The sequence below is a fragment of the Lissotriton helveticus genome, chromosome 5_1 (genome assembly GCF_964261635.1).
Source record: "Lissotriton helveticus chromosome 5_1, aLisHel1.1, whole genome shotgun sequence".
In the NCBI taxonomy this organism is placed as follows: domain Eukaryota; kingdom Metazoa; phylum Chordata; class Amphibia; order Caudata; family Salamandridae; genus Lissotriton; species Lissotriton helveticus.
The window spans coordinates 849,576,416-849,589,438 of NC_136065.1; the positions used below are offsets into that span (position 1 = coordinate 849,576,416).

Here is a 13,023-nt window from a genome sequence, read left to right on the forward strand (position 1 = left end):
TCTCATTATTACCAGGTCCTCTCTCTAAAGTCGGGAGAAAATCACCCTATTATTTTGATGAACTTGTACAACAATATCCCAAAGGTCGACCAACATAGGGCTTTAGATGAATTAAATGATGCCCTACGTAGGGGATTAGGACCTGAACAGAAAGAACGACATATCATAGTGACGGGGGATTTTAATTGCCACTTATGCCCACATAGTGATACGGAGACTTGTGGTATGGTGAATCTTAAGGGTGATCCTTGTACACACTTTGAGCACTCCGTGCTTGGGAACTTATTCAACCATTTATTATATGACTGGGACTTCGGTTTTGCAAACGAATTATGCAATCCACAGATTGATTTCCAACCCACCTTTAACGGGCAGGGGTCTCGGTCTATTATCGATTATACATTGGTTTCTACAAGTTACCATCGTTGTGTCCTCTCATTTAATACAGAGCACATTGCGCTTAGTGACCACTTCCCTATTAGTTCAATCTTTGATATAGGGCGGTGTGGCAGGAAAGCTTCTAATGTAGCCGAAAATTTATATTCTCATGGGATTTCCTTGGCTAGAACCAATGGTTATGTAATCAAATGGAACAAGGTAAATCCGATTAATTTTTTACAGAATTTAGTAGAGGATCAGATAGAAGATTTTATGATCTGCCTTGAGGAGAACCCCAACCCTACTAAGGTTATTGCAGCTTTTTATAAGATCTCTGCTCACATTAGTAGTAAATTGACTGGTTCATCACGAAAAGGGGGGAAGAGTAAAGCTGAGGGTTGGTTTAACCATGAGTGCACAAAAGCACATTCCTACCTGATCCAACTTTAAAAAAGGTACCTAGAAATGTGCTAGATATTAGAGCGGCCAGGGCATCTTATAAGGTTGACTTGCAAAAACGGAGGAAGGATCTGAAGCAGGCAGCATGGGGAGCCCTAATTAAGGCGAGTGCTCTGAGAGATAATACCGCATTTTGGAATGCGGTTAACACCCCGTTTTTTGTTGAAAGGAACTCTGACCAGGTAGAGATCGCTATAGAGGAGAATGTCTGGGTTAAACATTTTACCGAGTTATATAATCAAGATGCTCGGCCTGGATTAAAGAGCTCAGGCTTGGGACAGACGAGTACCATAGAACCTAATGTATCAGACCTATTTCCCCTCAATGTAGTCTTCTCTCTAGCAGAGGTGGAACTAGCAATAGCAGAAAGCATCAATAGCAAAGCCCCGGGACCAGACGGTATTCCAATTGATATCTATAAGGATAACGTCTCCCTGTGGGCACCGCTCCTGACCAACGTGTTAAACAGCTGTAACATCAAAGGTTTTCCAACTACGTGGCAGGAAGCTATTGTAGTGCCAATATTTAAAAAGGGGGATTGTAAGGACCCTAAATGCTACAGGCCGATCTCCCTCCTCGATTCTTTGATGAAGGTTGCCGGTAGAATCCTTTTATATCGTTTGCAGACATGGGCTGAGGAGGAAGCCGTCCTTTCTAAATTTCAGTATGGTTTCAGGCCAGGACTTGTCACTGTCGAACAAGGCCTAAATTTGGCATTGTTAATGGGTACATATACAACAGCAAAGAAGGGAAATTTATTTATGACGTTTGTAGACCTTAGCTCAGCATTTGACTGTCTGAACCATGATGTTATGTGGGATACCTTAGTAGACCTCGGTATTGATTTTAACATTCTTAACTTTCTTAAAGAGTTATATAGAGGAGCTGGGGCCAAAGTCCGTTATGAGAAAACGGGCGAATGTACCTCCAAATTCCCAATTGGGAAAGGTGTTCGCCAGGGATGTATCCTGACTCAATTTCTCTTCAATTTGTACATCAATGGGGTGGCATACCATTTAAAAAATTGGAGGTGGATTACCCCCAAATTGATGGAGAACGTGTGCCTATCTTACTGTATGCCGACGATGCGGTTATTATGGTTAGAACTCAAATAGGTCTTCAGATGGCTTTAACTCGCTTCTCGGCATACATGGGAGATAGGGGCCTTAAGATTAACATAGGGAAGACCTTTACTATGTGCTCCTCGACTAAGGCAAAAATTTCTTGTAACATACACTTAGAAAAGTCAAAGATAGGCTTAACCAATACTTATTCATATTTTAGGGATTGTTTTTAATAAAAGGGGTACCTGGAAATCAGCTATTATGACCGGGAATTTAGCCTTTTCACAGGCTATCGGTGTTTTAAAACAGTTTGCATATAAGCTAGGGGACAGGCCAGTACGCATCTTGCTTGATATATACAGGGCCAAATGTGTATCTACGGCTGTGTATGGAGCTGGTATTTGGGGGGTTGCAGACTGCCATGAAATCCAAACAAAGGAAAATGGTTTCCTGTGTTATCTGCTTGCTGTCCCCCGGTCCACCTCCACTTATGTCTGTCACAAAGAACTGGCTCTGCCCTGTATTTCAGATCTAATTAAGATTAGCCCTGTGTTGCTTTGGCACAAAATCTGGAATTCTACAGAAACTGTTTTTAACAGGGCGATTATTGCGGACTGTATTAAACTTGAGGGGTCTAAACAGATTCAGTGGCTTTCCTATGTACATGAATTTTTAATAAATATAGGTCGCCTGGAATTTTATAACTCACCCTCATCATTGTCTCTAATCTCCAGAAAAGCATTAAAGGAATCTTGCCTTGCCTTCTTGGAAGATCGACGCTGGCGTTTAGAGGGGAAAAAGGCTTCTGTTATTTATCACCAGCTTTTGCTGCAGAGCTCTGGCCTGCAGCTTTACCTATCACCTGATCAGACAAGCTATAGTAGAATGCTTTTAGCTCGTCTGAGAACCGGAAGCTTTTTCAGGATGTTAACTTTTCCTAATCCAAACGATTGGTCGTCACAATTAACCAAATGTCCCTGTGATGATTCCTCCACCCAATCTACCATTCATTGTGTCTTGTTCTGTAGATTTTATGAGTGGGGGCGGAAGAGATATCTATTACCTCTTCTTAAGCTCTGGAACTTGAGACAATGTAGACCTGCACTGCTTAAATTACTCACTTTACCTGATGAAACGACTATTATTGCTGTATCTAGGTACCTGAAATTTGTAATCGGATGTAGATCCACCATGGTTTAATTGTTAATTTATTTGAAAATTAATGACTCTGTGTTTTACATCACTGCAGCGTCCTTTGTGAACATGGTGTGTAGAATTGATGTTTCTAAAATTTGCTCCTAAGAGGAATCCCAGTATGAATTATGTTTATTTGTATGTACTTTTTTAAACGCTTAAAGTAAGTCTTTTATTGGATGTATTCACTTTTATGTGCTTTTATGATTTTATAGTAAAATCGAATAAAGCTACCTTTGACTTGACTTTGAATTAATGTTTCCTTAACTACAGTGTTCAACAAAACTCATCCTTGTCCCTTGTGTTTTTCAGTGTTTATGTGAACCCATTGATGGGTGCTCCCCAATAGTTGCTTCTATTCTGTGCTTTCATGAAACAGGATTCAGAAATTCATATCTAATAATCAGCGCGCTCAGAAGTGGTTGACAGATGGCTGGCTTGCCCTGACCACTGAGAAGAGGGAACCTATGTTGCTTTGATCTTTGCATGCTATGGCTAAACTGGAGAATCACGGCTGAGTTAAGGGGACTCTGAATTTAGAAATAAATTACGGGTTTGGCAGCACCTGCTACAGAGTTCCTTGTTTGACAGCAGATTTCAGACAACAATTAAAATATGTCCACATAACTCTAGTGATTAATGTTCCTGCTAGACAGAGATCTGAGTTTTTGCTAGTGCTAGTTTTGACTCCTCACAAAGTAGCACGAAAAGGTAATATGCCTGCTTCAAAGAACATGTACCATGCAGAAAATAGGACTGCATTTTATGTGGATAGCTCATTGGGTTACTGCTTTTGTCACAGAGATCTTTTTGTTACTTGCAGTTCATGGTTTAGGTTAGGTGTTTTTCCCCAGTCTCTTTTTATCCTAATTTTGACCAAAAGGGTGTGTTTGAGTAGAAATACCTAATTATAAGTAAGACCAACCTCTACCACTGTGGTACGTTTTAATTTCTGAGTTTGTGCCTCTCCTGGCCAAATACTCCTGAAAAGCCCAGGTGGTTGAGACCGAACCTGGGTAAAGGTAAAAAAAAACTATGGAGAGGAACAACCCACATTGAATTACCACAATAACCAGTCACTAGGTTTTCATAATGCTTGTGCACCAGGGCCTTCTCACCCACACATGTACACCACACAGACATAAAACACTTAAGACACTTTACCATTCTCCGCCAACACCTGAAGCACCTCGATGATGATTTCCAGGCGCTCGTGGCTCCCCGCTCTCTTCAGCTGCTTCACCAGCTGCTCACACACCTTGGTTCTGCTCAGAGCCTCCTTCGCTGTCTCTGCTCGGTGAAAGCAATTGCTATGAATTTAACGTTATCCTAATTGGGAACGGCACAGAGCAAAACCAAAATTCTTTGCTTAATTAGAGGTGAGTAAAGTATAATACATAATGTTGTCATCAGTTTTTGGTACATGACTGCATGGGAAAACAGACAATAGATGGGTGTAGTCTGCAATTCTCTCCTTCAGATACTTTGGGTCCTGATCATGATAAATCTAGAGAAGTGGTTCTTAACCTTTTGACTTCTGTGGACCCCCACTTAATTATTAATGGAACCCAGGACCCCAGTGATTCATAATTGGAAGCTGGGAACCCCCACCAGTCCTTAATTTGTAAAAAAAAGATAAGTGCCAGGGTCTTTGTTAGGAGGCCACTTCAGCTCTCACCACCCGTAGCCCCTGCCAGCGCTGCCAAAGAATACAAACACAACACCAACTATCACACTCCCACAAGTGTGACTATCCAGACTATTCCAGGCCCCCGAAGCAATTAGAATGGCTCGGATGGCGTGTATTAGTCATTTTGAATGTATAATTAATTTATAAATATATGTTGTTGTTGTCATCTCTAAATAAAATATATAGCGCCACAATGTGGCAGACTATCATAGGTGCGGTGTTGAAAATTAAGTGCTGGTGCCAGTGCAGGAAACCACTGGCTCAAATTAAGGAATGACCCCCACTGAGTAACTACTGGAAGTTGCTTACCTGGATCTAAGTTTGTTTGATAATTTGAACCACAAAAAACATAGAAAAACAATCATTCATCAAACAAATATACAAATGATTAAATATTTGATTTAATTCACAAACAAAGATACATTTTAATTTTAATGGGAAGGTTGGAGCTTTTCTAAATGCAATTGACATCACTCATCCATATTATATTGTGTTTGATACAATTGCCCTGGTCCAATGAATCAATCTGAGGATAGTAACGTTTCCTCCAATTTCAAACTCCTTCCCATGTGCCGAAAGCTCTAAAATGTTCATCTCTGCATTATTCTTCCTTATTTCTGCACACTTTATTAATGTATTAATTATATTTAATTTTCTAGACAGTCATGAATCCCCTGAGTAGGCTTCAAGGAAAGCCAGGGGTCCCCGAACCACAGTTTAAGAGCCACTGTTCTAGAGGGCTAGGTGTTATTTATTGCACCTGATGAACCGGGGTTTGGAATTGATCAGGAGCGATGAATTGCACCTATTCGGGCTTTTGGGGATTAAGCTATGGATCTTGGTGCTTCCTGCACCAAATTCCACATGTGATGGTAAACACCATAAAAGGCACAATATACAACACCTAGAAATGATGGTAAGTTCCATAACAAATGTGTGCATCATATTTAATCGCACTTAAACTGATTCTGTATCAGTATGTGCATTGATAAATAATCATGCAAAGCTTTAGCCTTATGTTCCATCGTGGGTGCAGTAGAGGTGGCACACATTGCTTGTGTGACATTTAAGTGGTATGTTACTCTCTAAACCCTCAGATGTCCCAGATCCCCCTGTCTCCTGGGCATGCAATAAGGCTGTCTATTGTCAAAAGCAGAATAAAGGGAAGCTGCAGTCGATTATCTGACTGTTTCAACGTGGTTTTAGGTGTGGTGAAGCAGAGTAGTAGATCCCTTGGACAGTCTAACGATGAGGAAAGAACACTGCTTAATTTGTGTAGTGATTGCTGGTGGTGGTACAAACACTTGTTTTTGGGGACCAGAACTTATTTTTCATCTCAGACTTGACTCGGATCAAGGAAGAAAAAGATACAAAAGGCAGAAAGAAAGAGGAAGAGAAAAATAGGAATACATTGACAAAGACAGAAAGCAGGGAAGATAGTGAACGTACAAAAAAAAGACAGAGACCAAAAGTGAAATCAAAACTAGGCATTTGTGATTTTCAATAGCCTCACCATTCATCAGTGCAGGTTCCGGGCTCCTAAGAAAAAAACTTTCAGCCCATGCACTTATTTTTTGTACAAATTTAGCACTGGACAAAAACTAGAAGCTCAATAAGAGGTGCAATGCTACATGATGCAAAGTACTTAGATGAGGATTTTCCAGTGCGTGTGATTCCACTGAACATTTAATCATAAAAAAACAGCAGTCTAGACAGTATGTCCAGGATATAAATGGCTTGATCTGTGTGTAGCCCGGGTATTCTTTAGTAATGTCAATTCATATATAACCTCCTGGCCCTCATGCATTCTAATATCATAGCACATGGCAACCAGGCCGGCGATTGTAGTTCAAACAGTCTCCATAATAACTCCCTTACTGCTTGACCCTCTCACACTCACATAAGGCAGAATCTATTTGTCTCACATCCATCGCCCAGTACTGTACCAGTCAACAATAATAAACCAAACGTCATCAGCAGGACAGGCCTGTAATAACTGGAGAGATCTACCACATACCTCTGGCCAATGGATAAACTGTTTCTTGGCCCTTCAATATAGAGAAACGCACAAGCTAAAAATGTTAAGCAAGAAAAACAAGATAATGCCTTTCTTTGCTATATGAGAACATTGGTCCCTATGTTCCTGGGACTGGACCTCTATGCATACCTTTGATATCATCTCTCAAGTCAGCTTTTTAATAAGGAAGACTATGTAGCTGTTTTCTGTCATATGCCATGTGTTTCTGTGATCCTTTGAATGGAGCCTGTGCTATCAGAGCGGTGGCATGGTGAGCAAAAGAACAATGGATTTGACCCAGATTACTTGACTGAGTGCTTGAAAAGTTCCATCACTCCACCCATCATCTTGTTGTTTTTACTATGCTCATCCTAAGTGGCCTGCTGTATTCCCAGATGTGGGTCCCTTGCTCGCTGAGCCACTGGATTCAAGCTTTCCTAGCTGATGAGGGGTGATACCCCAAAACCGGTCCAAGTATGTCTGTTTCCGGTCCAGGGAGAACCTGGTCTGGCAGTTAGGGCTGGACTGCTGTCATGGGGAGCAGGGTCAAGACTGATTTGCATATGGCTGGGTCCCAACTGGGGTGGCATGGTGAGGAAAAGAACAATGGATTTAACCCAGATCTCTTGACTGGGGGTGAGTGTTTGAAAAGTTTCATCACTCCCTCCATCCATCATCTTGTTTTATTTGCTATGTGCCATCAAAGTGTCACAGGTTGAGTGTTCTGAGGTGCGTGGAGTGATGAAGCAGATCCAGAGTTTGCCTCTGAATGGTTTTCTTTTGTGTTTTAATGTTTTTTTTAAACATTTGAAAGTATGAAAAGCATTTTTCTTGACAATAAGCAAACTATGGTTAACACTTTATAAAGAAGTATTACTACTATTAAACAACATATTCATATTAAAATAACTATCTTAACAATAGATAGTAGAATAGAAAATAAAAATAAGAACAGAGGAATAGATGAAAGAAAGAAGTAATACAAAACTGCATTCCATTTATGTGTATTAAAGCAGTTGAGTGGTCATACCACGTAACTAGCATTACTGTTCATACTATTTCATTAGCTATTTCTTTAGCTGCATAGAAGCCCCACACAAACCTATACACACATGATATATATCATAGATAGATCAGCATTTCCCTGGGAAATGTGCTATTTTGTATTACTAATAATTTAGGCACCGTTTAACAAATCTCCACAAAGCTTTCCAAAAAAGTGAGCTTTTCAGCCTAGTTTGTGCATGGAAATTTTTGAGGCATCCGTTCAGCGGCGTCCAAGAAAAAGGGAGGTCCCTAAACGCAAAATCCCCATGCATTTTCCATAGACTTCTTTTAGAGATGCTACCACAAACTTGCTGAACAGAATGACACCAAATTTGTCAGGAAGCTGGATCTTGGTCTGCAGATTGAGCTTTTTGTGATTTGCTGTAAATCCGCTCAGTAGTTTTTGAGAAATTAAGCTTCAAATGTATTTTTATGTCTGGGAGCTCTAATCCTCTGGCAGCATAAGGAGAAAAATGTTGCCGGCAGCCATTACAGGACTTGGGGACATCATCCTATTTATGAGAAGCAGATAATCTGTCCTAAGCGGAAGTTTACAAAACAATCGATGGATGTTGCTCAAAAGATGGAAAAGAGACAAGGACGTAGGTGTTAACCTGCAAAAACTGGAAAATTAGGGAGATATTGTAGGTTTCCAGTTGGAAAATAGTAATAGTGTCAACTGCTATTCTAATGTTGCTCTCAATATACACTTCCATTTACCGCATCTTATAAATCCAATTCAACATAAAGTAGACAACAGATTCTGCTCCCACCTGGGTCATTGGCCGGAACATTTACGTAGTAATAGAACTGTAGAACATTCTGCTTCAAGCATTTGAGATCTGGGGCCTTGCTGGCTTGGAAGACCAGAGTGGAGAGATCTCGAAACATAATCAAGGAGCTGGTGGTAAGCCCCTCGGAGGGTGGTTTCAAACAAACTTGAGGATATGCAGAGACCTCTGGTCTCCCTCTTTTCTGCATTTTACACGGAAGACACTTTTCCTGACCTCCACAAACTTAGGGAATGGCTGGGAGGGATGGGCCTCCATGTGCTTTCAGAGGAATGGAAAGAGCTTATGGGTGTGCCGGTAACTCAGGAGGAAATTAGTGGGTCTCTGTCATGCAGCAAGAATGGGAAGGTGGCAGGCCCAGATGCAACCGCGTCGTAAGTGTATAAGCTCTTAAGGGAGGAAATTGTTTCAGTCTGGGAGATGTTGTTTAACTCGATCTATCAGGGGGAGGTATGGAGCCCTGACTCATGGAAGGGAGCTACGATTGTTTTGATCTTAAAACCAACAAAAGATTCCAGGAAGGCCGATTCATATCGACCAATATCTCTTGTGAATGCGGACTATAAGGTGTATAGAAGTATTTTGGCAGGGAGATTGGCTAAACGTGCTTCTTAACTTATCCACCCAGATCAGAACAACTTTGTTCCGGGGAGGCATATTCACAAACTCACTGAGCAGCTGATAGGTTTTGCAGATCTTGCCACGACCCATTCGCTGCCTTTGGCTGTTGTCACATTGGATGCAGCACAGGCTTTTGACAGAGACTACTGGGCTTATCTGTGGGCGATTTTGGAGATACAGGGTTTTAGTCCTTGTTTTGTCTCAATGTTACAGGGGCTCTATTAGAAGACAAATGCTAAGATCTTCCTTAATGGCTCACTCACTGAGAATTTTTTTGTTTCAAGGGGTACTAGGCAGGGCTGCACCCTCACTCAATTATTATTTAGTATTTACATGGAGCCATTAGCACAGCTCCTGCGCACTGATGGTCAGGTCATTCCTCCATGGCATCGCTGTTCAACAATAGAATTGCGCTATATGCAGATGACCTATTCATTTATATCTCGGACCCTGCAAGCACTATCCCTGGGGTGGAATTTTTGCTAAAGGAGTTTGGGACCCTTTCAGGCTATTTAGTGAATAATGCAAAGTTGGAGGTGATGTGTTGGAATACACCAGGCTAGAAAGGGAAAGCGCTAGCCATGATTAAATATCTGGGTATCACGATCTCAAACTCTTTGGAGGCTATTCCAAAGTTTAACTTGGAGAGGGTAGCAAAGGAGGTGGACAGTTTACTATCCAGATGGAGGAACCTTCCGCTTACACTATATGGGCGATTTTGTCAAGTTAAAATGGTGATATTATCTAAACTGATCTACCTGTTTAACTGTATTCATTTAACTTTTCCAGTCTCTGTATTGGATAGGATTCAGGAAACAATAGGAGGCTTCATATGGGCATTCAAGGAGGGCCAAGCTTGCATGGAAAAGCTATGGGTTAGGTTAGAGAAGGGGGCCTTGGCCCTCCCAGATTTGAAGCTTTATTGTATAGCCTTTCAGTTAAAAAACTGCAGAATGCTTCTGGATAAAACAGTAGCCTCAACATGGGGGACAGTGGTGGGAGAGATGGTAAGGGAGTGTGGCTCTGAAGGATTTTATATAAATTTGGGGCAAAGATATATTTTTTAAAAGGTTTGTTTGAAGGTTGCTTTGCTCCTCTGGCTCGGGGTGAGGAAGAGATTGGATATGGGCTATTATTCAGATTTCTCACCAATCTGGGACTTCCTGGGCACCCTGGAGTGTCTGAAGGATGGGTTGAGCACTCCCCTGCGGAGGATTAAGGTTTGGGGGGAGCTAGTAACAAAACAGGGCATTCTTCCTTGGGAAGTTTTAGCAGCTAAGACCCAGAATTACCTTTCCAGATTTATATATATTTAGCTGTCTTCTTGGTTTGGGGTGAATTCAAAGGAGATCAGTGGAGTGTGGGATCTCCGAAGCATAAAGCGGTGGCTATGTGGTATTGGAGGCTACACAATGCTAAGGATAGAAAATTGAAGGCCCCACACTCAGTCTGGGAAGAAGGTATTCATGGGACCGAGACACAAAAAGTTTGGGAAAGATCTTTAAAATTACTTTACTCAGTGGTTAAGCCTGCCAACCTGAAGCATAATAACTTCTTCACTATTAATAGACTGTATTGGACTACTCAAAGGATAGTGAAGTTTGTACAGGAAACTACCCCCAGACGCTGTAGGTGTGGCCTTTTAAAAGCGGATGACCAACATGTTTTTTTTACATGCCCAGAGAGGAAAATTTTCTTACGGGATGTTGAGGATGTGGTTAGGGATATTTTCGGGATGAATATAATCTTGAGCCCAACTTTGGTTTTAATGGGGGTGGATACCTTTCCCAGAAAATTATAGCCATGGCCAGGCTTTGCTGTTTTATCTGATGCTTTTGGCTAAGAGGGAGATCTATAAACGATGGACAGACCCGATACCTCCAAGAGTGGGGGATTGGCTTCAAGCAGTGAGCTATAATTGCTGAATGGATATAGTCTGTAGACCTGAGGGAGCTAAGGAAAAGAAAATCTGGGCTTATTACCAAAGGTGGGGTGATATGAGGGTTGAATAGGCATCTAGTGAATGGTCCTATGATTATACATGTGCACAGCCATAAACCAGGGATCTGGTCTTGCCTGAGTGGCATGGGCCAGCAATTGTATGCAACAATATAATTATGTCAGCATAGACATTGTCCTTCTGTTCAGGAACTCTTCGTGACTTACCTCCAATTATTAAAATTTTTATTGTAATTGTTTTATTCATATTTATCGGGGCTACGTTCCCCCTTTTTCTATACGCACAAGGATGACTGCTAAAAAGTTATGATCCGGGAGATTATTGGGGGGAAGGTCCTGTATGAAGACAAGATCCAACCCCCTTAGAAATAAGGCTTCCAATAATTTATTATTAAAGGGACAATGTCAGCTGTTGCAACTGTGGGAAAAACCCCAGGATAAGGATTTGTTAAACGCTGCAAACAAAGCTTCTGATATAGCTTCCCCACCCGGCATAGCCCCTGCGGTGGTTAAGAAGGTCCCTTTCCTGGTGAATGAAGAATATTTGGGCTCCTTGATTACTGAGGAGCCTTGTCCAGTGTCTTCTGAATTAACTGGTGTCGTTAAACTCTCTGTTCCCAGTTCTGAAGGTGGCCAACAAAAAAATGTAGCTTCAAACCATAAAGTGTTGTATTCTAATGTTCAAATAGGAGATTCACCGCCAAAGGTGGAAGTGAGGGGGGACTCTCATTTGTCGAGTATTGACCTGGAGCTATGCGGTCGATACCTAGCTGATGTTACTTTGAAATCATCAGAAGCGATTAAGTCTCCCATTGGTGCTACTCCATCTGGTCTTTTGCTTCATAGTAGTACCCCCTCCATAAAATCGCAAGATATTTCCTCACAGTATAACATATCGAAGAGCCCATTGCTTAATATTTCTGGCATTGGTCCCATAGGTCCCCCAGTGTGTGATAAATTGGAAAAACCTATCTCTGAATCTATGATTGCATTGGAGCATTTGTTGGCATCCATTTTACTGTTATTGGGTAAATTTGTGGGTAGCTCTGATTGTATTTTGGAGTCGGTTACTCAGATATTAAATGTCTTACTGTTAAAGCTTCCGGAAAAGGGTCGGGATTTAGATCCTAAGGCTGGATTGCATGGGTCTGAGTCGAGCAATGACCACTTAGCCGGAAATGTTAATCCAGTCCAAAATAAACATGTGGTTATTTCTAAAAATGAGCCCTCTCTAGTACCCACATCTTCTGCATTTAACTGTGTAAGAAACTCTGTTCTTGAAATTGAAGAAGAAAATGTTGATGTTACCGCTCCAAATCTTGAAAAAGGGCTATTCCCAATTTTTGTGCCTGAAAGTAAGGTGATAGGGGGTGCAGAAAAAGTAAAATCTGGAAATCACAGAAAAAATAAAGTAAAAAAGAGAAAACCAATCCGCAGATATAGGAAAAAAAAGCAGAGACAAATAATTTTTGAGGATTCCCATGTTCCTGATACAATTGAATCTAGTACTTAAGAGCATGTGAATGGGTCCTTGAGTCAGGAAGTTGCCATTCATTCCTCTGACAATTTGAATCCTTCTGCAACAGATTTTATAACTTCTAATTGTACTATCCTTCCTGCGGGAGACCCCTCCTTAAGTGTAGCAGGTTTGACGATCCCTCCCCCCGCAGTAGAGTTGATGGAGTTAGGTCCTACTGTATCTGCGGTTCTTAATCCATTTGCCCCCGCTTTTCATGCTACAAGTGATGACGCTATTCGGCCTCACCATTTGCCCACAAAAGTATCAGAAGTTTTTGTTGATAC

The 13,023-nt window shown here is 41.3% G+C and overlaps 1 protein-coding gene across 1 annotated transcript in view; it reads right to left on the reverse strand.

Annotated features, from left to right (window-relative positions):
• Positions 1 to 13,023, reverse strand: part of LOC144753418 (rap1 GTPase-GDP dissociation stimulator 1-like) — a 591,335-nt gene that overhangs the window by 117,032 nt on the left and 461,280 nt on the right. The window contains exon 6 of the mRNA XM_078641113.1: positions 4,260 to 4,385. Coding sequence (XP_078497239.1) covers positions 4,260 to 4,385 — 126 coding nt within the window. The remainder of the gene's footprint in view (positions 1 to 4,259; positions 4,386 to 13,023) is intronic.